Genomic DNA, 24,537 nt, shown 5'->3' with positions numbered 1-24,537 from the left:
CTCAGGCAGAGGAAACATCCCTCAGCCCCGGCGCGCCAATAGTGCCCAGGCCCCCTTATGGATCCCCTGAGAATTCGGAGGACCCGAAAAGCGAGCGGAAGGAAAGATCATTACCCTCAGAGGACCCCGTAACCCCGAGAAGCATAGATGGAGGATCTTCAGCTTCGGTGAGCTCAGCGTTACAGAGCTCCAAGGGTGTGTTGGTAGAGGAGCAGCTCAGTACCAGCGGAGGGAAGGGCCCGGCAGAGCCAGGAAAAAGAGAGCTGGATATTAAGGTAATACCTTGGAGCAAATATGGGGTGTATTATTATCAATGGACAAATCGATAAAAGACTTAACCTTACTGGTTAAAGAAAATATGAATAAAATGCATACTTTGGAAAACAAGGTGAATCTTCTTGAGACATCTGTGAAAGAAGTAGAAACTAAAGTTGAAGATAACCTGATTAAATCTGAAAGTATATACAACAGGAAAATGGAAAATTTGGAGATGGCATCTGCTAGAGATTTGCTCAAAAGCTATTTAATGAATGTCCTGAAATATCCATAGCAAGCTATTCCAGCGATATCTAGGATATTTTATATTCCTATGAATAAAGAAGTGAAAATGATATACAACAGGATGGAATATCAATGAATCTATCTGCAGTTCTTGAAATGTCTCAGGAAATAATAATAGATTCCCGTTCTACATTATTGGTAACATTTACATTTACCTCAGAAAGAGACTCAGTATTAAGGATGGCATTCAGAAATCAAGCCCAAGAATTCTATGGTCAGCAAATAAGGGTATTTCCTGACATAACTAAAGTTACTCAATTAAGGAGGAAGAAATTCCTGATAATGAGGAATGAGGCTGTTTCAAGAGGGGCAAGATTTCATCTAAGGTTTCCAGCTAAATGTATAATCATATACCAAAATTCAAGATATGTCTTTACAGAACCAGAATAATTACGTATATATCTGGACTCTCAATTCCTGATGTGACTCTGCTTGGGATTGGTAAAAATATATAACATGGGCTTAAATGTGCAGAAATTATTGAAAAATTTCTGTCTCTGCTCTTTTATTTTCTTTTGGACTCCTGATATTCTTTTTATTTATCCAGGTTATGTGCTAATGTAAACATAATTTCAATATATTCTTTTTCTTTATGATATTGTAAGTAATAAGCCTGAGAGATGTCTGAACAATGTTCTTCTGTTTATTTGAAATTCAATAAAAATAAAATTAAAAAAAAAGAATGAGTAGAAGGCAGTTCACCATTAAAATATCAAATAGTCAAAAGTTAAACAGAAATAAAAACGTTTGCCAATGAAAGCTGAACAAGATGAACAAATTGATAGAATTATCAAATGAGTAATAAATGTGGATAATTAACTTAAAGCACACCATAACACATTTTGAACTGGATATATACAGCAATTTTATTCAACACACTATTCTTTATGAATATCTAAACTTCAAACCAATAAATTGGATTGGTGGGTTCAGAATATACTACATAAGCACACATCATCCAGAGCAGTTCAAGATTTCCATCTGAGTTGCACCATGTATATTTAACGACCTTAGAGACTTTTCCCCAAAAACTCTGAATTCCCCAAGACTGCAATAAAATTAAACATACAGTGCCAGCTCTATGGCTCAGGTCATACCACCATGCAAGGAAGAACAGCAGACTTGGATCAAAGTTTGCAATCCAATGGGGCCACCTGAGCTCAACAGCACGTCAAAGATTTCACACTTGAGCCCACAAAATGAGAGATGACTATTACTGTTATTGTGGTGGCTCCTGAGAGACCAGAGGAGACATCTCTCTAGGCCTCAGAACTAGTGACAGTTCTCTATGCTGTCCAGGCATTCTGTCTGGGGGGGGGGGGGAAGAGTAAAAATGTAAAAATATGGGGGGGGGGGAAATAAAAAATCAAATAAGCAGCAAGGTACTAGCACACCAAAATGTGTGCAATGAATCAAGTCATTTATTCAAGATCAATCAAAAATCTAAAATATGGTTTGATATTACAATGAGGTCTGAGAAATGCATAACAAAATTAGACATCTATATCATAGTACATATATTTTCAAAAGTTCTGGTTTCTAAAAATAGATTTTTGTGACGTCCACATTTCAATCCAAGCTTACTGCTGAAAAAGAAATTAAATCGTAACTATATTTAGGGTGCAAAACCCAGCAGACATCTAACAGGCAAAAAGCTTTATTCTTAGCCTGGACATTGCTGATATACTTCCAGTGTTGGAATACTGTGCCAAATGTATAAAATTCTCTCAGTATGCAAAATGGATTATATACTTGAGGTAATAAAGACAGTATTCTGTTCAAAGCAAACAACTGAAGTCTGAAATTATATTCTGAAAATGTAGGTCTAGCTGTAAAATGTAACAGCATTTTATTGACAAATCTCATCCCATACACAGCACCAGTCTTGATTTTTATTTGATCTATACATATACAATGACTTGTAGAAGTCTTCACACCCTTGTTCATTTTTCACAGTCTACCTTTAAAAAAAAAAATGCATTGAAGTAGGGGTTTGTTTCACTGATCTGCACAACATACTCTTCACTTTCATCATGAAAGAATAATTACAGAAAATATTCCAAAAGTAATTAAGAATAAAAACACAGTCTTGACTGCAAAAGCTTTCACACTGACTTAGTACTTGGTGAAAGCATCTTTTGCAGCAACAGCCATAAGTTGTTTAGGTAAGCTTTACCAACTTTGCACAGCGGGATAGGGCAGTTTTTGCCTATTCTTCTTGACAGAAGAGCTCAAGTTATTTTAAATTGGCTGGGGATTGTCTGTGGACCATCATCATCAAGTCTTGACTCAGATTTTCTATTGGATTCAGGTCTGAGCTTTGACTGAGCCACTCGAGGACATTCACTTTCTTCTTGCTAAACCACTCTATTGCTGCTTTATGCTTAAGATCATTGTCCTACTGAAAGGTGAACCTTCTCCCCCAGTCCCAGGTTTTCCTCCACAGGATCAGCCTCAATCTTCACAAGCCTCCCTGTCCCTACTGCTTTAAAGCATCCCCACAACATAATGGTGCCACTACCATGCTTGACTATAGGGATGGTGTTACAGGATGATGTATGGTGGAGGACCAACGGCATCTCCAGAACAGACAAGGAACTAACAATCCCCAGCTGTGCCACCTGATCCACTAAGGGAAGGGGGTGGATCTGCAGGGGCATCTAGACAGGATGTAAGTCGCACTAGTGAGCTGAGTCTCCATCTTCCTCTCTATTGTTCTGGCCACACCAGCACAATTCCTGTGTCCAGAGCCAGGTGACCATGTACATGTTTCTTATTTTACTATCTTATTTTCCCCAAGTAAAGAATCCTTGCATGCTGCCACAAAAGAGTTCAGAGTTATTTCCTCTTCACAGTAAGTGTTTCTCCTGCAGGTCCCCACTCCACAAACCCGGTTTTGACTCTAAATAAGCAGATTGGATTAGACAGTACCAGAGAAGGAGAAAAATTATATCAATGTGCTTGCTGTGTTTGTTTTACACCACAAATACCATTTAGCACAGAGTTCAAAAAATTCTTGGACCACAAAACGTTTTCCCACATGAGTGCAGTGTCCTTTACATGTTTCTCTGCAACCGCTATGGCACATCATATGGCTTTTCTTCAGCAGTGTCTTTCCTTCTTGCCACCCTCCCATACACGCCATGTTTGAGGAGTAATTTCCAAATTGTTTAACAGTCAACATATTCCCCAGTATTAGCCATCGACCTCTGCAGTTCTTTTAACAATCTTAGGCCTCACAGTGACCTTCCGCAGCAGTTTCCTTAACCCACAGCTACGGACTTCGAAGGACAGTGATTGCAGCAGTGTCTGTACCTTTGAACAACATTATCCTAGAATTCCTTTCAGCGGCTCTTTCTTCAGCAAGCTTTGCTTCAATTTCATTTCATACAACAGAAGCAGCTTGATTTTTAATCCAGTAATACTCAAATCAGCTCAACCAATGTGACTAGACCAAGTGGGTTCTATTTAATTTATAATAGGCCTTAAGGCAATTTTTTGAACTGGAGTTAATCTGGATTTGCAGTGACAAAGAGTGAAAACTTCTGCAATCAAGACTGTGGTTTGGGGTTTTTGTTTGTTTGTTTTTTTTAATTATTTTTAATTACTTTCAGAATACTTCTACAATTGTTCTGTCATGATGAATGCATAGAATAAGTTATGCAGATCAAAGATAGATTTCAAGATCTAAACATGTACACCTAGAGGAAAGGCAAGATAGGGGAGACATGATAGAGATATTTCAAAGGTTTCCATGCATAGAAATAAGGTTTTGTTTTTAAACAGAAAAGAGGTTCTAGAATGAGGGGTCATGGGATAAAGGTGAAAAGGGATAGACTCAAGAATAATCTTAGGAAACATTTTTTTTTTTAATAGGGAGAGTAGTAAATGCATGGCCTCCCAGTGAAAGTGTTAGAGACCAAAACAGTATATGAATTCAAAAAAGCATGGGATAAATACAGGGGATCTATAAGGAAGTGGTGGTAAATAGATGGGCAGACAAGATGGGCCATATGGTCTTTTTTCTGCAATTATATTTCTATGTTTAAACTTGTACTTTAATACATTTTGATTTTTTTTTTTTCACAGCAGAATGTGAAAAATGTATGAGTCTGAAGAGTATTGAAAGGCACTGTAGATCTTTACCACCGCTTCAAAAAAAAAAATAATTTTTGAACTTTGTGGTACAGAAAGAGTAGAGGAAACAACATGAAATTGCCCAATTTTAATCAACATTTTACGTCTCCACCTATTAAAGATTTGGCAAAGATTTTCTTTTGGGCATCTATTTCTTGTTGTTTCCTCACGGCTTTGTTAGATCGCCTGCCTTACAGAAAGAGTAGAGAAATTTAAAAAAAAAAAAAATTTAAAGGAATATCACCGTTTCCAGGCCCCTGCCTCTCTCCCCTCAAAATTCTTTCCCTTAGCCCTTCAGTAACATCCGGTACAAAAAAATCAAACACTATCCCCTCACTCCCTCTCTACAAGCATATAAGACGAGAATGAAGAATCTTGAGGATTTGCTCTAGTGCAGTTCCCACAGCTCTGGTGTGCTTGATGAATGGGTTAGTCTGAGGATCAAATGTACAGCAATAGCTGCCACATGAGGTATCTGAATGTTGGTGATATGATAGGAAGTGGCTGATGAACTGAAAGGTTTTGAGAGACGTGGAGACTCAAGACTATAAACCTTGTTTCCTTAAACTGGTATTAGAGGGAAAGCATGTGCCCGGTAGGGAGAAAAAAAAATTCATTGGTTTTACTCAGTTTTTACCTACCTATTGTAATTTCTGCAACCTAATATTATATAGCCTCAACTATTCAAAATCATGATATGCTGGAACATAAAATGACAGAATACAACAAAATGGAAGTGCTAGTCTGTTTTCCACCACTTATCTTTACCAAACAGGAGTACAGTTTTTAAAATGTCTATGGTTACAGTCTTTTCTTATGGCTTTATTTTTTTTTAAATATAGTTTACATTTTAAAGAGGGAACCACAAATTGACAATGGCTATAAAGGCAGTATTGTGTTATTTTTTTTTTAGCCAATGTGCTGCTATCTTGGTTGCAGTCCAAGATATTAAACAGGCAGCACCAACTGAAAGCAGACAGCATGCTGGCGCCAGACTTACCTGAACTCATCCAAATTCAGGCTACTTCTGCAATAACAGGCACAGGGAGTTAAACACCCTTATGGCTCCACAGAAAAAGAAGGCCAGAGGCAATGCACATAATGAGCAGATAATAAGACATTTGAAAGCATGAACCGAGATCTGTGTGCTTCTTTCTACAGGATTCTTTTTTTTTTTTTTTTATGTAGCATGAAAACACTAATGGCACAGACATCCATTAGGAAACAATAACTGTCTCTGAAACGATGGACTATAAAAAGCTCTATGTGTGCTTTCAGCCACATATATGGAATATATTACTTTTTATGATGATCCAAAGCCAATTTAAAGTTATTTCTTTTACTATTAATTTGCCTTTCCTTGACAACTGTTATTTTAAAAGGATTTTTTTTTTCAAGTCTTGAATCACTTTGCACACATACACTTTTTAAAAGTACCCTTGCTGCCAACGTCTATAGCTTCTCCTGCAGAATACACTAATGCTTATTACTTTCTTCCCCCATACATATGGTGCTTTTCTGTCAAACTGATATCAAATTATTCAATGACACATTAAAACTGAGGGGTTTCCCCCCCCTGTATCTAGGTCAGTTTATTACAGGCAGAAGTTAAGTAGGGGCTAAATCCTAAAGTGAGGATTAGAATTTAGCAAGGACCAAAGAATAAACACCTTCTCCTGTGAAAAGTGACATCACATTTTTAATGTCAATTGGAAAGACGGGGCAAGCACAAATTCTGAGGGAAGGGGAAATCCGTACTAATTCACTAACCCCACTACTTGCAACTCGAGGAGGTCCCCAGATTCTGATTAGCTTCTGACAATTTGGGAATTAGAGCTTAAGATGGATGGCTACAGACCACTGAAGTGTCTCTAATTTTAAAAAAACTGAAACATCTTTTGATTGATTAAACAGCATTAACCATTAAAACTTACTGGTGGGCATCTTTAATTCTGACAGACTTGAAATAAGATATAGACTGGTCTTGACATGACTACAAAGCATTAATATATTTTGCATTGTATATCCTCTGGTCAAATGGCATGCAAACATTTTAATATTGCTGAGCATGTATTCTAGAAAGAGACAGAGATGGGCACAAGATCACAACCCATGAGTTCAAACTCCACTGTTAATCCAGGCATTGCTGGTTGCAAGGAGTTTTTATCTCCTCACATCACAAAAATATTGAAAACGGCAGGAAACGTTACAAAATCCTTGCCTGATTTGTGTCTGATCAAGAAAGCTATGTGCAACCACCATACCTGGATTAGAGTGAAGTTTTAGATCATAATCACATCACACATTTTTTTGCTTCTCTGATTCATATCCCAATATTATTATCTGATAAATGGTACTTTGTGTGCCATCTTTCTAAGTATCCTTACAGTCTGCTCACACACTTTACAAACATGCAATCATGCTACAATGGTGACTTAAATCATGTGCAGGATACCTTAATACAGACCTATACATATTCTCAAATATAACATCCCCAAAACTACACCATGGAGGGTAATTTTAAACTCTCAGCCTAGTGGTGTCCTTAAATTCTCTCCCGAATGAACGTTCCTCTGCATATAGCATAATATTCTCTCAAAAGTAAAGAAAAATTGATTAGTACCCAGTGGCTCTCAATCAGTGTTTGTGAAGATTTGAGAGGCGTGACATGGGAAATGTATATCAACAGTCTGGACGCATCTTTCTTCTCCTCTTCCCAGGCCCAACAGAAATCTGTATCTTCCTGTGCTGGGGCTCAACAGGCCCGTTCAATTCCTAATACCACTATTTATCATTTCTAAAGTGCTACTAGACATACAGTGCTATGTAGATACTCATAAGAGAGTCCCTACTCCATAGAGTTTTCAGTGTATTCAAGACAAACATGAACCTATGAGAAGTATATTTATTGTAGAGAACTGGTTAGGATTTAAAAGCAGTCTCACAAAGGTGAGCTTTTAGCCTGGATTAAAATATGACCAAAGAGGGAGCATGATGCATCAACTCAGGAAGTCAATTCCATGCATAAGGCATAGAATGGTAGAAAGTCTGGAGTCAGGAGGATAATGGCACAGAGAAGTATAGGGAAAAAGGTTAGGTAATGAGAAGCTGCAGAATGAGTATCTGGTGAACTGTTTTCAGGAAGAGATGGGAACTAACGTAGTAATGACTTAAGAGGAGTTACATGTCATAGTGATATTGACGGAAGATAAATTGTGCAGCTGAATTTATAATAAATTTCAGTTGGAGGACAACAAAAAGCGAGATGCATGTGGACAATAAGAGTAGATGAGCATTTTGGTAGCATGGTCAGAAAGATGGATGGATGTTAACATTGTTATCGAGGAAGAAATGGCACACTGTAGCAGTATTTTGGGTTTGTGTAGCGAAGGAGAGAGAGGTATCAAAGATGACCCCCAAGAATACAAAACGAGAGAACCAGGATGACAGTGCTATCCACAGATACAGAGAAAGAGGGAAGAAAGGAAGTAGGTTTGACAGGAAAGACCAGAAGCTCCATTTTGGCTAAATTAAGTTTAAAGTAGCTACAAGACATACAAAAAGGTGGTGATGTCAATCAAGCAGGCTGAGAATGGTGTCTGGATTCTTAGTGAAATTTCTGGTATAGAGAGGTAGATCTTTGAGTCATAGGCATAAAAGTTGTACTGAAATCCATGGGAGGAAATCAGAGCACCAAGGGAAGACGTGTAGAGAGAAAAGAGAAGGCGGCTCAGGTCAGAGTCTTGAGGCACACCAACTGTTAACAGAATAGTGGTAGAGGAAGAACCCACCAGAGAATATAGCAAAATTATGATGAGAGGGGTAAAAAGAAACCAGGACAGAGCGAATAGTGTATGATGTGCCAAGGAGTAGACGGTGATCTATGACATCAAAAGTAGCAGATAAAGCAGAAGAGGGATAGGAGGAAGGGCAATTGAGGAGGGCTGTGAATTTCCTCCTTTCCTGGGCCAAATGGGACAGATGTGATGCTGCCAGTGCTCTCTCTTCCCCTATCAGAACACCTCTCTCCCCTGGCTTGGCAGGAAACTGCTACCTCTTGCTTCATATGCTGATGGAAACCTGAACTGAAGTTTTCCAGGGCCAGAATCCCTTCCCTCCCCTGCCATGCTTGCATTAGAGCAGGGCTGGGGCATCTGCACTAGCAGGGAATGTGAACAGTGCATTCATCACAAGACTTTGAGCTGGATAGTGGGGCAAGCCAGTGATCTATGGATGGATGAAAGAGCAGAATCGGTATGAGGACTCTATCAAGGAGCTGTTTTGACAGCTTTGACTCAGCAGGCACTGGATCCCTGGGATAGGGTTGTCATGGCCCACTTCACTGAAGGCAGAGAGAAGAAATGGTGACTGGGCAGGAGTGTAATGCAGAATGACCAGGTGCTCTGAAGCAGATGTTCTGCATGAAGCAGCAGTCATTCCCCACAGGCTGGGCTCTTGAGTGCAGCCCACCGCTAGAACTTACTAAGTGGAGGCAGGAAACCAGAACATAGCAGGACCCAAGAGAGAAACCAAGGACCATGAACAGAGTAGGCAGGCAGAGCTGGCTGAAGCAGAGGCCCAACTAGAGCTTCACCAATACCAGCCCCGTTCCCCGCAGGTTGAGTCCTCGGGTGCCGGGACTAGCTGGACTTAGCACAGGCCCCTGTGGAGGTGAACATCCGTCATGTGGATGATGTTGCAGGCAAGCACTGTAAGAGGAAGTGGAGTCAGGTCAAGCAGCGGTCAGGGCAGACAGCAGGCCGACAGGGTCACGTTTCAGGCTAAGGTCAAGCATGCAGAGTTCTCTCAGAGTCAAGATTCAGGCAGCGTTCGGGCCAGGCAGAGTTCAGTCTATAACAGTAAACAGGCAGCGGTCAAGCAGCATCAAAGTCCAATCAGAGGTCAAGCCAGAAGTCTGATCCAAGGTTAAAACCAGAAGTCCAATTTAGGAGACAAGGAACAAAGAGGAAGCTGAGGTACCATAGGAACAGCAGGAATGCTGAAAGCAGACAAAGAAGACTGACCAGGAAAAAACAAGAACTCAAGATGAACCAGACTGACAACGGAACCAGGAGCAAGACAAAAGAACACAGCAGGAACCAAGAACAGAAGTCAGGAACGCAAAGGCAATGTATTTCTCTAAGGAGATGTTCCCAGGCAGACTTAAAGAGTGCAGGGTTTCTGACATCGATGGGCGCCTCTCTAGTTTTCCCGCCGCCTGCCCTTTAAATTCAGCGCAGGTGCTGTGCGCGCGCTAGGGGAGTCAGGACCAGAGTCGGCGGCGTCCTGCCATTAATGAAGAAATGTGCAGTCACACTGAGGCATGGCCTGCCACCGCATTGAGGAAGGAAGTCAGAGTCAATGTACCCCCGGGGAAGCCTTGCGAGAGAGGTAAGAGTGGCAGCTTGTGGGAAGGGCCCGTGAGTCACCGAATGCAACACTTAGCATACAATTTGTATTTCCAGAGACAGTCTAGGACCTGAAGGACCCCCTGATCATGTTCTACCAGATCTTCAGAAAATATCAAGATGGCATCCAGACATATGACTATGCTCTGATCCAGCATATCACGATATATTTCATTCACCAGGTTTTGAAAAGTAGCAGCAGCGTTTCTTAGTCCAAACGGAATCAGCAGTTATTCAAAATGGCCATAGCACATTCAAAACACCTTCTTTCACTCATCTTCTTCCCTGATCTGGGTAAGATTACATGTGCCCCTCAAACTGAAACATAGAAACATAGAAATGACGGCAGAAGACCAAATGGCCCATCCAGTCTGCCCAGCAAGCTATGCACTTTTTTTTCCCCCCTCTTACTTGTTATGCTTGGCTCTTAGTACCTTTTAGTTCTATTTCCCATCCACCCCACCATTAATGTAGAGAGCAGTGTTGGAACTGCATCTAATTGAATATGTAGCTTAGTTAGGGGTAGTAACCGCCTCAATAAGTAAGCTACACCCATGCTTTTGTTTACTCGACTATGTAATTCAGTCCTTGTTGGTTGTTTATATTTAGATCCTCTTTTCTACATTGCCCCTGCCGTTGAAGCAGAGAGCTATGCTGGCTATGCGTTGAAAGTGAAGTAACAGACTTTCTCCCCTGCCGTTGAAGCAGAGAGCTATGCTAGATATGCATTGAAAGTAAAGTATCAGGCTTATTTGGTTTGGGGGTAGTAACCGCCGTAACAAGCAAGCTACACCCTGCTTTTTTGTGAATGCATATCCTTTTTTTTTTTCCAAATTTCCTCTTACCGTTGAAGCTTAGAGCAATGTTGGAGTCACATTAACCGTGTGTATGTATATTGAATAAGGGTATTATCTCCAGATAGTAGCCTTCATTCCCGCGAGCCACCCCCTCTTCATTCATGTCCTCTAGACTTGATGGATCCACGATGTTTATCCCACGCCCCTTTGAAGTCCTTCACAGTTCTGGTTTTCACCACTTCCTCCGGAAGGGCATTCCAGGCATCCATCACCCTCTCCATGAAACTGAGTTTAGTAAATATTTGGGCTTCTTGGAGGTGTTTCTCAGAGCTTGTTAATAAGTAACAGTGGATAATGATAACTAATAGCTATGCATTAAGGGCCTGATAATCAATACCAGGCTGGAGGGCACCATCCTTCATTGTCACAAAGAAGATTGGCAACCCTGTTGGTGAAGTCAAATGTCGAAGAAATCCTTTCTGAAGTTTTCCTTTGAGTATTCACAAAGGGCCTTCAGTTCCAGGTCTAACAAAGAATAGGTTTTCCAAAAATGAATTTCTGCCTCAGGCTGCAAATCTATTAGGTAGTTATAGGACATCAGACATCCCGTTATGCTGCATACTTTTCTGGCAGTTGTCCAATCACATCTGAGTGCCAGAAAACAGGATTGCTCGGATTCCCATTTTTGGATCCTATTTTTTGGGCCTCTTCATAATAAGTTTTGGGCCTCTGACAATAAGTTGATTTGAACATCACCTGCTAGATCTTCCAATTCATATTAAGTTCATGTTAGTCCAGCAACAGGAGACCTAGAATAACCAGGAAGCATGGTGATCTGACTAGGACAAAATGAAGAATCTCTTGATGGTTATGTACTGTGGTTAAAACAAGAGGGTTTAGAAATTGTACACCCCTTTCATTGTCTGCTTCTATACCCTAAAGATAGCTGAAGAGGCATCTTTCCATGCAGACCTTTGATGAGAGGGGGAGATGCACCAGTAACCCATAATGGGCACTGTTGGCTCCTGCGTGTTCCCCTGCCTGAATGATGGACACGGCTGATTCTTCCTCTTCTGGGCCCCTGGGACACCAACCCTCTTCTGCACAGGCACCCAGAAGTAACATTTCCAGTGTTTTCTTTCTCCATAGAATGCTAACCCTATCTTGCCCATCAGACCTGAAAGTGATGCTATCTATTCTCTCATTCCCCACAATGTTGCCAACTTTACCTTCTTGTGCAAGGCTGCAATCAGACCCAAGAAGGTAAAGCAGAGCCAGATGAAGGCAAGGGTTCATTTGTCTACCCTCTCCTCCCAGGAGACAGATAGAAGCATGCAGTGTGGGCCAATACCCCAACTGTCCTATGAGACAGAGGATAGCGGACTGATTATAGCCTTTAAAAGCCTATGAGGATTGAGAGCTTCATCGGCCACAGCTATTTCTGCTGGGTAGGAGGAAAGATGCTGGAGAGGATAAGTAAAGATGGCTTCTTGTTCTCTATTGCAGGGGTGGGATTTGGTAACCACCAAAAAGCTTGAGAAACCTAGAGAAGCAGGGTAAGCTTTGGTGATTCAAGGACCACTGGGGAGGGGGGGGGGGGGGAGATCAAGAGAAGTGGGTGGTTGGATATGGAAGGAAAAAGAAAGGGGGACCATGAAGTTTGAGCCCCAGTGGGCAGAGGGGTTGCGAACTGATGGAGGCTAGGGATTGAAGACCACCAGGAGAGTGAAACAGCAAGGATTAGTAACCTATCGTTAAAATTTGTGCGCGAACATGTGTGAGAGATTGGTAATACTTAAATATGTGGTTCATATGCACAAGTCTTAAAATTAAGGCAGCTCATTATCTGAGATATTGAGTGTATGTTCAATGTTATCATTGTGACATCCCTCACCTCATTCAGACACTGAACACAGCTTGAGATCAATCTCAAGTTTGTATAGCAACAATCGCTTTTAAATCAATTGTATTTGCAGTAAAAAAAAAAAAAAAGTAAAGTAAATATTTCAAGTATATTGTTATCTTTCCTTTGTCATTTTTAACAAATAATATTTAGTATAGCAGAGTTGCTTAGCTGTAACAGGTGTTCTCCTAGGACAGAAGTTATGTTAGTCCTCACACAGGGTGACATCATCAGATGAAGGCCGGCATGAAGAACTTTGACTGGCACACTTAGAATGCCCAGCATTACACTATCCATGCGGAGTCCTCCTTCAGTCTCGTAACATAGCATTACGAAAAAATAAAATAAACGAAGGAGAAACCCCAACTCCGTGGGGTGGTGGGCGAGTTTCCTGAGGACTAACATCCTGCTATCCTAGGAGAACACTTGTTACAGGAAAGCAACTCTACTTTCTCCTAGGACAAGCAGGATGGTAGCCCTCACACATGGATGAATATCAAGCTACAGGCTGCTCCCGAACTCTAGTAAATTTGCAGCCACCGAACCTGGTGCCAACGGGCACATCAACTGCAGTGCTGTGGAAAACAGAGGCAGACAGCCTGACCCGAAAAATGGGCTCTAGGCAGGAAGAGTTGGGTGTTTTTACTTAAAGAGGTTCCGCAGGACAGCCTGACCAAAGCTGCTGTCACTACAGCCATCTCTAGCCAAACAGTTATGGACAGCGAACGTGTGGAGAGAACGCCTCATTACAGCCCTGCGGATCTCGGCCACGGGGACTCCGGGCTACCGATGCAGCCATGATCCTGACAGAATGAGCCTGGACTTGGCCTCCAAGTTGAAGGCTCGCCTGCGCATAGCTGAAGGAAGTACAATCTGCCAACCAGTTGGATAATGTGTGCTTGGTGACCTCAACTCCCAATCTATTCTTATCGAATGAAATGAAGAGTTGTGTGGACTGTCTGTGGCCTGCTGTCCGCTCAAGGTAGAAAGCCAAGGCCCTTTTATGGTCCAAGCTGTACAGAGCCCATTTGCCTTTGTGAGAATGCAGCCTGAGAAAAAAGGTAGGCAGGACAATGGACTGGTTGAGATGGAAATCAGCCACCACCTTAGGCAGAAACTTAGGACGAGTGCACAGAGTAATCCTGGGGGAATTCTGCGTTACTGCGGAGTGCAGAATTTGCGCAGAAAATGGCAGAGGAGACCCCGGCATTCCATGCACGAAGATGAAGGCCCCGGCACGCCGTTCACGGCGAAGATGAAGGCCCCCATGTGCCGCGAACGAAGTGTACTCCGCTCACAGAGAAGATGAAGGCGTGTATGCGTGCGTGCGTGTGTGCGTAGAGGTAGAGGGGTGTGAGAAAGGGGAGGGTGAGAGGGGGAGCAGGGGGTGAGAGAGCATGGGGGGGGGATGCTTAAGTGTGGGTGCCAGAAAGAGAGAGCCTATATGTGAAGGAGTGTGTGTGAGAGATTGGAGCGCATGTGTATGAAAAAGGGATCGTGTATAGTGAGGATGCTAGCTCGTGTGAAGGGATTGTGTGTGTGTGTGAGACAGAGCCTGTGTGAAGGTGTGCGTGAGAGAGAGATATAGGTAGCCTGTGTGAGGATGTATGTGTGAGAGAGAAAGGGAGCTTGTGTGGGTGTGTATGCAAGAGAGGGGGATCCTGTATGAGGGGATGTGTGTGTGTGAGAGAGTGAGGGAGCCTGTTTGAGGGTGCCTGTATGAGGGTGTGTGTATGTGTATTAGAGAGAGGGAGCATGTGTGTGAGAGAGGGAGGGACAGAGGGAACCTGTGTGAGAGGCAGTACTGAGAACTGGGTCAAACTCTGGGAATGGCGATAGAGTGGAAGGGGTTGAGCCTAGAGGTGGATGAGAGAGATACTGGCAGGTGGAGGAGTTGGGGCCTTAGAGGGCAGAATGGCCAGGGGAGTAGGGAGAGTGAGTGGAAGGGTAACTATTACAGTGAATTTCTAGGGAAATTCTGCTCAAAATATTTTAAATTCTACATTTCTAAATAATAACTTTTTTCTATATTCATTTAAAATGTAATTACTTAAAGACTGTCATGTAAATTGTGTTATTTTGACCAATATAAAGTTTGCAGAATTTTAAGTTTTTGTGTGCAGACTTAAATTTTTTTGCATCGAATTCCCCCAGGAGTAACAGAACCATCCTGTCATGAAAGAATTTCATGTAAGCGGGATACGTCACGATCGCCTGAAGCTCACTAAATCTGCGCGCCAAAGTAACTGCAACCATGTTGAGATCCCAGGACACAACAGGCCGGCGCATGGGAGGCTTCAGCTGAAGCAGACCCCACAGGTTGCATGGAGACCAGCAAACCATCAACTAAGTGGTGGTAATAGAACTGAGGTGTACTCTTGACCAAGTTGGTCTTCAGACCAGCACTTTCAGAGTGGGACAGAAGAATGGATCCACGCCATGACTCTCACACCATACAGAAAACCTCCTCCACTTCAGAGTGTACGACTTCCTTGTGGAAGGCTTTAGAGAAGCTATCAGGACTCAGAACATGTCGTCAGAGAGATCAAAGGGCCACAGAACTAGCCTTTCAACATCCAAGCCGTCAGAGACAGTGCCCGGAGGTTGGAATGGCATGCATGATCAGGTCAAGGGAGGATCAGGAACCAAATCTGTCTCAGCTACCAGGGGTGATGAGAATCATGGTCCCCCCCCATCCTGGCGGAGCTTCAGTAGAGTCTTCGACAACAGCAGAAGCGGAGGATACATACACAGAAGGTCCCTGCTCCAATGGCAGAAAAAACACATCTGTAGCCGGACTCCCTGTACAGGGAACAAAAGGTTCTCACCTTATTGTTGCAAGGAGAGGTAAAAAGGTCCACCTCTGGAATCCCCCATAGGTGGAAAATGAGATCTGCCACTGATTGATCCAGGGACTACTTGTGGGGGTGAAGCGCTCAACTCAGCTGATCCACTTCTACATTCTCCGTTCCGGCCAGGTATATTGCCCGGAGCAGGATTCCTTGAGATTAAGCCCAGACCCAAATCTGGACAGCCTCCTGACAGAGGAGCAGCGATCTGGTACCTTCCTGGTTGTGATGTACCACATCGCAAACCTTTTGGTCTGGATCAGGACTGTTCGATTGGATAGGGGATACTGAAACACCCAGAGCGCAAACGTGATGGCTCGAAGCTCCAGGAAGTTGATCTGGTATGGAGCCTCTCAACGAGACCAGCGACCTTGCGTGCGGAGGCTGTCCATATGTGCCCCTCAGCCCACAGTGGAGGCATCCACTGTGGGCTGAGGGGCACATATGGACAGCCCACAGTGGAGCACAATCTGGTACAGGGGGCCCTGAAAGGGAACCCCTCCCCTTGCTCCAGGTTGGTCCGACTCTCCCACCATGACAAGGAGGTCTGGAGAGATGATGAGACTCTTACCCGCAATGCTGAGATCCTGGGAGGCTTGCTACCACTGCAACCACAGGGTCCACTGAGCACTCCACATGTATAAGCAGGCAAAGGGGGTAACATGTACAGATGCAGCCATGTAGCCCAGTAGCCGAAGCAGCAGTTAAGTCTAAAACCCTTCGGCTGCAGCGGGCCACACTCAGAGTCACTAGAACAAGTGCTCGGTCACGAGGAAGAAAGGCCAGAGTCTGGCTCAAATCCAGGTGGGCTCCTATGAAGTCAAACTGATTTAATGGGGTAAGATGGGATTTCGGTATTTGATAAACCCGAGGGACTCCAGCATCTGAATGGTTAGGCATAGGGAGCGAAGAGCCCCTTCACACGTGGCGCTCTACGGCAACCAGTTGTCCAAGCAGGGGAAGACTTGCACCCTCAGGTGGTGGAGGTGAGCACCCACTCTGCCAGACACTTGGTGAAGACTCGTGGGCGCGAAGCTAGGCCGAACGACAACATCTTGTATTGGAAGTGACTGTTGCCCACAAAGAATCGTAGGTTCCTGGGGTCAGGAAAAATTCCTAGGTGGGCATATGCATCTTTTAGGTCGAGAGAGCAAAGCCAGTCCCCTCTTTGCAGGAGGGAAATCAGGGTGCTCAGCGAGACCATCTTGAACTTTTCTCTTCACAGATATTTGTTCAAGGCCCTCAGCTCTAAGATGGGGCGTAGCCCCCATTTTCTTTGGAATCATGAAATATTTGGAGTAGAATCCCAGTCCCCACTGATGTAACGAGACGGGTTCCACTGCTCCCACCATTACAAGGGCGGAGAGCTCTGTCCAAAGGACTTCCTGATGCGGGGTCTGACCCCAACATTAGTGGGGGAGTCTGTGGGGACATGCTGAAAATGTAACCGATACCCTTGATGGATAATGGATAGGATCCACCGGTCCAAGGTGATCTGTGGCCATTGGTCCTGAAAGGACTGTAGCCAACCCCCAACCGGAGGCCCTAATGTAGAGGGTATGGTCATGGGGTTTATGCTACCTCGGGGCCAGTCAAAACCCCATCGCAGGGCTTTGCTGGGGAGCCGCTGCTGTCTAGAACCCATTCGCAGCATACGAGAATGTGAGGCTGGAGGATAGTATTTCCTCTGGTGATAAAAAGACCTCCTGCCGCTTTGATGCGAGGATTTCCCGATGGAGAGATTCTGGAGGGTCTCAGGATGATCTTTCAATTGAGCCACAGCATCTTGCAACTTGTCTCCGAACAGGTTCTCTGCAGTACAGGGCAGGTTTGCAAGCTTATCCTGGTCTTCTGGCCGGAGGTCCGATGCTCGGAGCCACGTCATTAAACGGGCCTCAATGCCCGCTACCACCACCCTAACCACTGCCTCAAACACATCACAGGCGGAACGCACCTCATGTTTGCCACACTCCAAATCTTGCTGGGCAACTACCAGGAAAGCTTCCTGCTGCTGTTGGGGGGAGGCATTTGGCCAACCCATGAACCTCCTTCCAGAAGTTATGAGTGTATTGGGTCATGTACAGTTGGTAGGTGGCAATCCAGGCAATCAACATTGTACCCTAGTACACCTTCCTACCGTGTTTCCCCGATAATAAGCCCTACCCTGAAAATAAGCCCTAGCTTGATTTTCAGGATTTTTGGAGTAGGACTTGAAATACAAGCCCTACTCCAAAAATAAGCCCTAGTTATAGGTGCACCAGCGCGGCACGGTTGCACCCCAAGACTTGCCTGAGCCCCCCCCAAGACTTACTGAAAGTCCCTGGGGGGGGCCCAGATGGGGGGGTTGTAAAAAACCCCCAACCCTCCAAATTTAATTCATTGCAACCCCCCACCCTCCCAAACACCCCCCAAAACTTGCCAAAATTCACTGGCGGTCCAGCGGGGGTCCCGGGAGCGATCTCCTGCTCTCGGGCCATTGGCTGCCAGTAAGCAAAATGGCGCCAATGGCCCTTTACCCTTTCCATGTGACAAGTGGGAGATCGCTCCCGGGACCCTGCTGGACCACCAGTGAATTTTGGCAAGTTTTTTTTTTTGGAGGGGGGGGGGGGGGGAGGGCAAACGAAATAAAATCGGCCCGAACCACGGGAAAACGAAATTTCCCGCAGCAGGCCGATAAAGGCCGAACCAAAAGGTTTGGCCGAAATTTGAATCTGATTGGTGAATGAAAGAGGCGGCGGGCTTAGCCTGTCCTCATTCACCAATCATGGAAAAAAAAAATAAAGACATCCCTGAAACTAAGCCCTAACCTTTTTTTCAGAGCAAAAATTAAATATAAGACTGTCTTGTTTTCGGAGAAACATGGTACCTAGAGCATCCGATGCCCAGTGCTTCTGTCCCAGAGGCGCAGGCGCATGTGTATTGTAATGTTTGGTCTTCTTGAGGGCAGACTCCACCACCTTTGACTTGTGCGGGAGCTGACACCTCTCAAATGCCAAAGCCGGTTGAGCCAAATAGACTGCATCTGTCTTACAGTTCCCCGGAGGCACAGAGACAGGGTGCTAAGAACGTAAGAAATTGCCATGCTGGGTCAGACCAAGGGTCCATCAAGCCCAGCATCCTGTTTCAACAGAGGCCAAACCAGGCCTCAAGATCTGGCAATTACCCAAACACTAAGAAGATCCCATGCTACTGATGCAATTAATAGCAGTGGCTATTCCCTAAGTAAACTTGATTAATAGCTGTTAATGGACTTCTCCTCCAAGAATGTATCCAAACCTTTTTTGAACCCAGCTACACTAACTGCACTAACCACATCCTCTGGCAACAAATTCCAGAGCTTTATTGTGCGTTGAGTGAAAAATAATTTTCTCCGATTAGTCTTAAATGTGCTACTTGCTAACTTCATGGAATGCCCCCTAGTCCTTCTATTATTCAAAAGCGTAAATAACCAATTCAGATCTACTCATTCAAGACCTCTCATGCTCTTAAAGACCTCTATCATATCCCCCCTCAACCGCCTCTTCTCCAAGTTGAACAGCCCTAACCTCTTCAGCCTTTCCTCATAGGGGATCTGTTCCATTCTGAGGAGTAATTCCTTAAATATGTCATGGATGTGGATGGCCAAGACCTCCTTTGAGGTATCAACGAACTGGAGAACCTCCAGCATCTTATGGCGGGCATCCTCCTCCGTAAGGAGTTGGAAAGAGATGGGCTCAGCCATCGCCCGCACAAAAGCCACAAAGGTCAGATCCTCCAGAGGAGATGGATCTGAAGGAAGGTCTCTGGAGTACTGTGAAGAAGACTCCGAAGTATCATCCCCCCAGGGATCATAGGCGGCATCCTCCTCCTCTCTGAAGTCCCCTGGGGGCCCTCGAGGAGGACCCCTGACAAAGCCCTTCAGTCCTGGCACCAAAGGCACAGATGGCCCCGATGGAACAGGGGGCACAGAGGTCCCCAAAGGACTGGGGATCAGACTGGGCAAGGTACCAGAATCCCCAATGGTGCCCTCAGTTGGGAAACATCCTCCTCTTTCGAGGAGCCCACAATGGGGATAGACTCGGGGGGCATCAAGGGACCCCCAGGCACCAGAAGCGACTGCGTGGACAGGACACCCAAAAGGACGTTGAGGTGCTTAGCAGCAGCGCTAGCATCGCAGGAGCAGGCTCAGATTCTGGGGGAGGCACTGGTGGAGCAAGCAATTCGATATCCTGAAGTCCGAAGCGAGAACAGAAGGAAGAAGAGGAAGAGATGTCACCGGAGCCTCCACAGAGTCCCAGGGAAGCTTGGTGCCCAGCACAGACACCGGTAAGGAATGCCTGGGACTCCTGGGTACAAAGGAGGTCAATGCCTCCTCTCTGTGGGGTCTCTTCGGGGGCATCATGATGGACACTGGTGCCGCCCCAAGTCCAGTGCCGTGCGATGATGGTGACCGGTGTCTATACTTCCGAGCCTTCCCACAGTGCTCAGTAGGGTCTTTCCCCAGCAGAGAGAATGGAGACAAACCCGAGGTCCTGGAGCACGACAATGCCGAAAAGGCCCTATCCCCGGGTCCCTTGTTCCTGTGTGGGTCCCAGAGGGGGAGCAGACATTGATGGACCCACATCCATCAGTTCCCCACGGTCCCTGGGAGTCGAGTCGCCCAATGCCGGAGTTGAAGGATCAGATTTTCTGGATCCGAATAGCTTCTCCATTTTGTCCAACCGAGCCAGATGACCCTTGGGGGTCATTTTATCGCATAGACTGCACCCCGGACGTCGTGCAAATGCCCCAGGTTGAGGATGCAGACCTCATGTGGATTCATAATAGATATGGTCCACGGGCACTGGGGGCATTGTCGAAAACCCAATGACGCCATGAAAAGAGCCGGCGAGTGGTCAATGATCAGAAGTCACCAAGGAACTGCACCGTCAGGAATAGACTGCAAAGATGGCAAAAACTTACCACACCGCCCTAAGCATCAACGGGAACAAGAGGTACCCGGTGCAGAAATATATATAACTCAAACGAGCAGAGCTCCATAAGTGCAAGGTAAACATTTTGCGGAAAGAAAGACTGAAAGGGGACCCCACGTGGACGCATGGATAGTGGCATGCTGGGCATGCTCGGTGTGCCAGTGAAAGTTCTAGAAACATTGACAAAAATTTTCCATGCTGGGCTCCATCTGATGATGTCACCCATGTGTGAGGACTACTATCCTGCTTGTCCTAGGAGAATGTTTTAGTTCAGCTAATTCTAGTATGCGGTGTGTAATGCACATGAGAATAGTCAGTTAGGTGTGTCACGATGGAAAAAAAGGTTGAGAACCATTGTGTTAAACCTATTCCTATAGCTATTAAAAACAATGAATGAATGTATATGTCTCAGCTGAAAGAAGAGAAGATATTTTGAAAACCAAAGATAGAAGAGGGAGTATACAAAGAGGAAGCTTTGTTTCATTAATAAGAAAGACTTCTCTAAAATAAGTAGGTCCATTGTCCTTTTTTTTTTTTTTAAGCACAACGGTGCAGATAAGCATGAACCATGAGAGAATAGATTGTATGAGATGGCACAGGGCATGTGATAAGAAAGTGCCTTAGGCTGTAACAAAGGTTAAGTAAAGCCCAACTATATCCTCAGAGAATGACTGAAATTGCCTACCGTATTTATTGGGTGCCTTTTTTTCTGTGAAACACTAGATTTAGTGTCTGTGTCCCACAAGACATTGGTTAGACAACGTATCAAAATCTTTGCCATTTTATGCAGGAAATGAATAAGACAACCTGTGCTGGAGTAGAGAATAACTTTTTCTTTTTTGTTTAAAACAGGTTTAATCCTCCTGCTCTGGTAATGGCTGTAACATAATTCTTTCCCCAGTGGGATTTGGTGGACGGCATTAACCCCCCATACAATTTTTTAATCTCTGTTTAAAGGCCAAAAGTGTGTTTTTACTTGTAGCTCAGACTAGTATAACAACAAGTAGCTGACCACAAGGACATGTTCGACATTACAGCTCACATAGCAGTGCTTTTCAAGAACAGCCTGATAATTGTCCCTCCTAAAGAAAAGTCTAACTTAGTGGATGACTGGAAACAGTGCACTCACACCTTGAATGCCTTCTCTACCTAAAACTTTAATACTTGAAAGAATAAAGAACTCTGAACAAATTGAATATAGTTATTCAGGCCTAGAAGTGGCCTTCAGCAACCCAGTCTGACCAAAGTTGGTCTATGATGTCCTTGGGAATCTACAACTACATGAGACAGAGAATGGCAACCTTTTGACCTATAACCATAAATAAATGATTTTCAACTCCAGTCTTTTTGTATTCCAAACAGGTCTGGTTTTCATAATTGTATAATGACTAGGCAAGAAATATTTGCAAAGAGCCAGACTGATTTGTAAATATGGTTAACCTAAAAGCCACAAAAAACAAAAGCAGAATTCCCTTCAAAAACACAAAAATACTAAGAAATAAGGGAAAACCATACAAAATTATTAGAACTCGAATGTTTCACATGAATTCTATAGAATTCAGCATCAGAAAAATGGTGTTCTCTTAATTTACATCCACCACCTCTTGCCACAAATTGGGCCTCAAGTGGTATCAGCAGCACCCACAATCAGTTTCATTCATATGCCGGTTCATTAAATACTCATAAAAAAATTTATTAGAAGTTTTATATTCCAAAATCATCCACAAACCCACTTAAACAAGAAACTTTGAAAAGACAAAAAGGAAAAATTAATTCATCTTAAACAGACGCGCAGTTTGCAACCTCACAGTTGACTCCAAAAAAACCCCCCTGAAAACCTGACATGAGCTCACATTTCGGCGACCACCACCACTTGCCTTAAGGGTGATAACTCAAGCTGGAACAGACACAAAGTTTAATTTGTTCAAACACCCGTCCAAAGGACTGCACATCAATTCAAAAAAGGCAACTGTTCTATAGAATTCATGTGAAACATAACCTAAAAACCAGACTTGTTTCAGGACTACAAGGACTTGAGCACACTCCTACTGCCACAGAGAGAAAGACATAGAAAGGCACAGAGATGGCGTTTTCCAAAAACGAGGGGACATGGCATGAGTAATGTTCATTGCATTCATAGACCTCTAATGGTCTTTAGTTTTGTCTCCAACAAAGACTGCTATATTCCCACTGGAATACAGAATCTGACCATCCTACCACCAATGATGATATCCATCACAAAGTAACTGATAGAAATCAAATTCAGTGTACAAGTTTAAAACTCAATGTCATAAAGATTATATTGAAGTGGTCCAAAGAACATACCTGTTAAATTTAGAGTTTCTTGTTGGGGATTCAGCTCCTCTCAATAGTTGTCTGAAATACTAAAAGAAAACCAGATTTAGAAACATTAGCAAGGAACTGAATTAATGAATGTCTGTCCCACCTCCCTATCAGATTTTCAGGACATGTCAGAGGGTACATGAGGCCTGATTGGTATATTTTCTTTCGATGCACATATTCCACAATACACAAGCACAATTATTGCTCCCTCATAAGTTTTTGGTTTTGTATCGGATCCACACCAAATATTCAGGATCTGTCACAGGGGGTCCATGGTGATCCTGACAGGAGTACTTTTAGCATGCTTTCTGGAGGTAACAAGGCATATGAAACCACTATCTGCATGTCTGTGTTTCCCCTTTAATAAGTTGTGTGTTTCTGGTACAATCAACACCAAATTTTCAGGACATTTCAACTGGGAAATGTTTATTTTTATATTCTGCCTTACATGATTGGTCAGCCACTTCAAAGCTGATTATAATCCGGTACTATAGGTATTTTCCTATGCCCAAATTTACAATAAGTTTCTATTTCATATTTGTGGACCAAGAACGCATCCTGGAAAGTGGGTTGCAATAGTTCTGGCTGAAACATCCTGTTCAATTTTCGTGAAAGCTCTGTTTTCTACTGCGGGGCAAGTTGATATTTTAAAGATTCTAGCTAGCACAACTGCTTTAAAAATATTAAGAAAATTATTACAATTTTAAAATTCTACAGTTTTCCAGCTCTCACAGAAGCAGCTGTAACAGGTAGATTCACAATGACATCATTAGCATTGAATCTCAATAATCAGTAATAGACAGGTTGTCAAAACAATTTCACAAACATTATATGACCTGATCATAAGAATGTGAGAAAGACAATGTGCAATGTTTTAGTTAAGGGTTGTCCCAAGGAATCCTGTGAATTCCAGTGGAGCAACTTAAAAGCAATTTAATTAAGATAGGGGAATAACTCACATCCTGTGACATGAATGACAATTTTTTTTCCAGAACTGCAGTAAAATTGAAAATTAATGAAAACATTTAGCTCTGTTATGGGTACTCTGTACTGTACATTTATAGCAGTGAATGGGAAAAGTTGAAAATACATTTGTCAACCTAACAATTAAAGTCTAACATCAATGTGTGTGTGATTTGCAGCTCTCCAGCTCTAACTGGTCCTAGCATTACTAAAGAACAGAAATTTGTCTCAAGCACCCACAAACTCCAAATACAGATACACAGACCTCAAACCCTTCTCCCCTTCCACCATACCTCCATCACTTCTCTCCCCATCTGAAAAGAGCCTTGGGCCAGCAGGGACTGGCCCAGAGTCCCTCTTCCTTTACACAGAAAGCAAATGTATTTCCAGCAGGATCTCACACATTCTGGAGTTTCTGGCTCTCCAGCAAAAGAGAAATGCATGGGAAAATCATGGGAAATGCAGTTCAGCAGATTACTTTCCCAATGATGGAAATGAGCGCCTAAGAAACATTTCCCAAGCTGATTAGTTAAATTGACCTAAATTTTAAGCCTTTACCTAGCTCTTGAATACTTGAGGATCAAACCATAAACATGATGAGTTAAAAGTTACATTTTCAATTAC

The 24,537-nt window shown here is 43.6% G+C and overlaps 1 protein-coding gene across 4 annotated transcripts in view; it reads right to left on the bottom strand.

Annotated features, from left to right (window-relative positions):
* Nucleotides 1-24,537, bottom strand: part of SNX14 (sorting nexin 14) — a 271,117-nt gene that overhangs the window by 117,108 nt on the left and 129,472 nt on the right. For 3 of the 4 annotated variants that reach the window (XM_029595485.1, XM_029595488.1, XM_029595486.1), the window contains exons 15-16: nucleotides 22,933-22,991; nucleotides 5,699-5,725 (exon numbers count right to left, since the gene is read on the bottom strand). In XM_029595485.1, coding sequence (XP_029451345.1) covers nucleotides 5,699-5,725; nucleotides 22,933-22,991 — 86 coding nt within the window. The remainder of the gene's footprint in view (nucleotides 1-5,698; nucleotides 5,726-22,932; nucleotides 22,992-24,537) is intronic. The other variant, XM_029595487.1, reaches the window with a different exon arrangement.

The sequence above is a fragment of the Rhinatrema bivittatum genome, chromosome 3 (genome assembly GCF_901001135.1).
Source record: "Rhinatrema bivittatum chromosome 3, aRhiBiv1.1, whole genome shotgun sequence".
In the NCBI taxonomy this organism is placed as follows: Eukaryota; Metazoa; Chordata; class Amphibia; order Gymnophiona; family Rhinatrematidae; genus Rhinatrema; species Rhinatrema bivittatum.
Note: the sequence above shows the minus strand (reverse complement) of the source record. Positions and strands in the feature narration are given on the sequence as shown.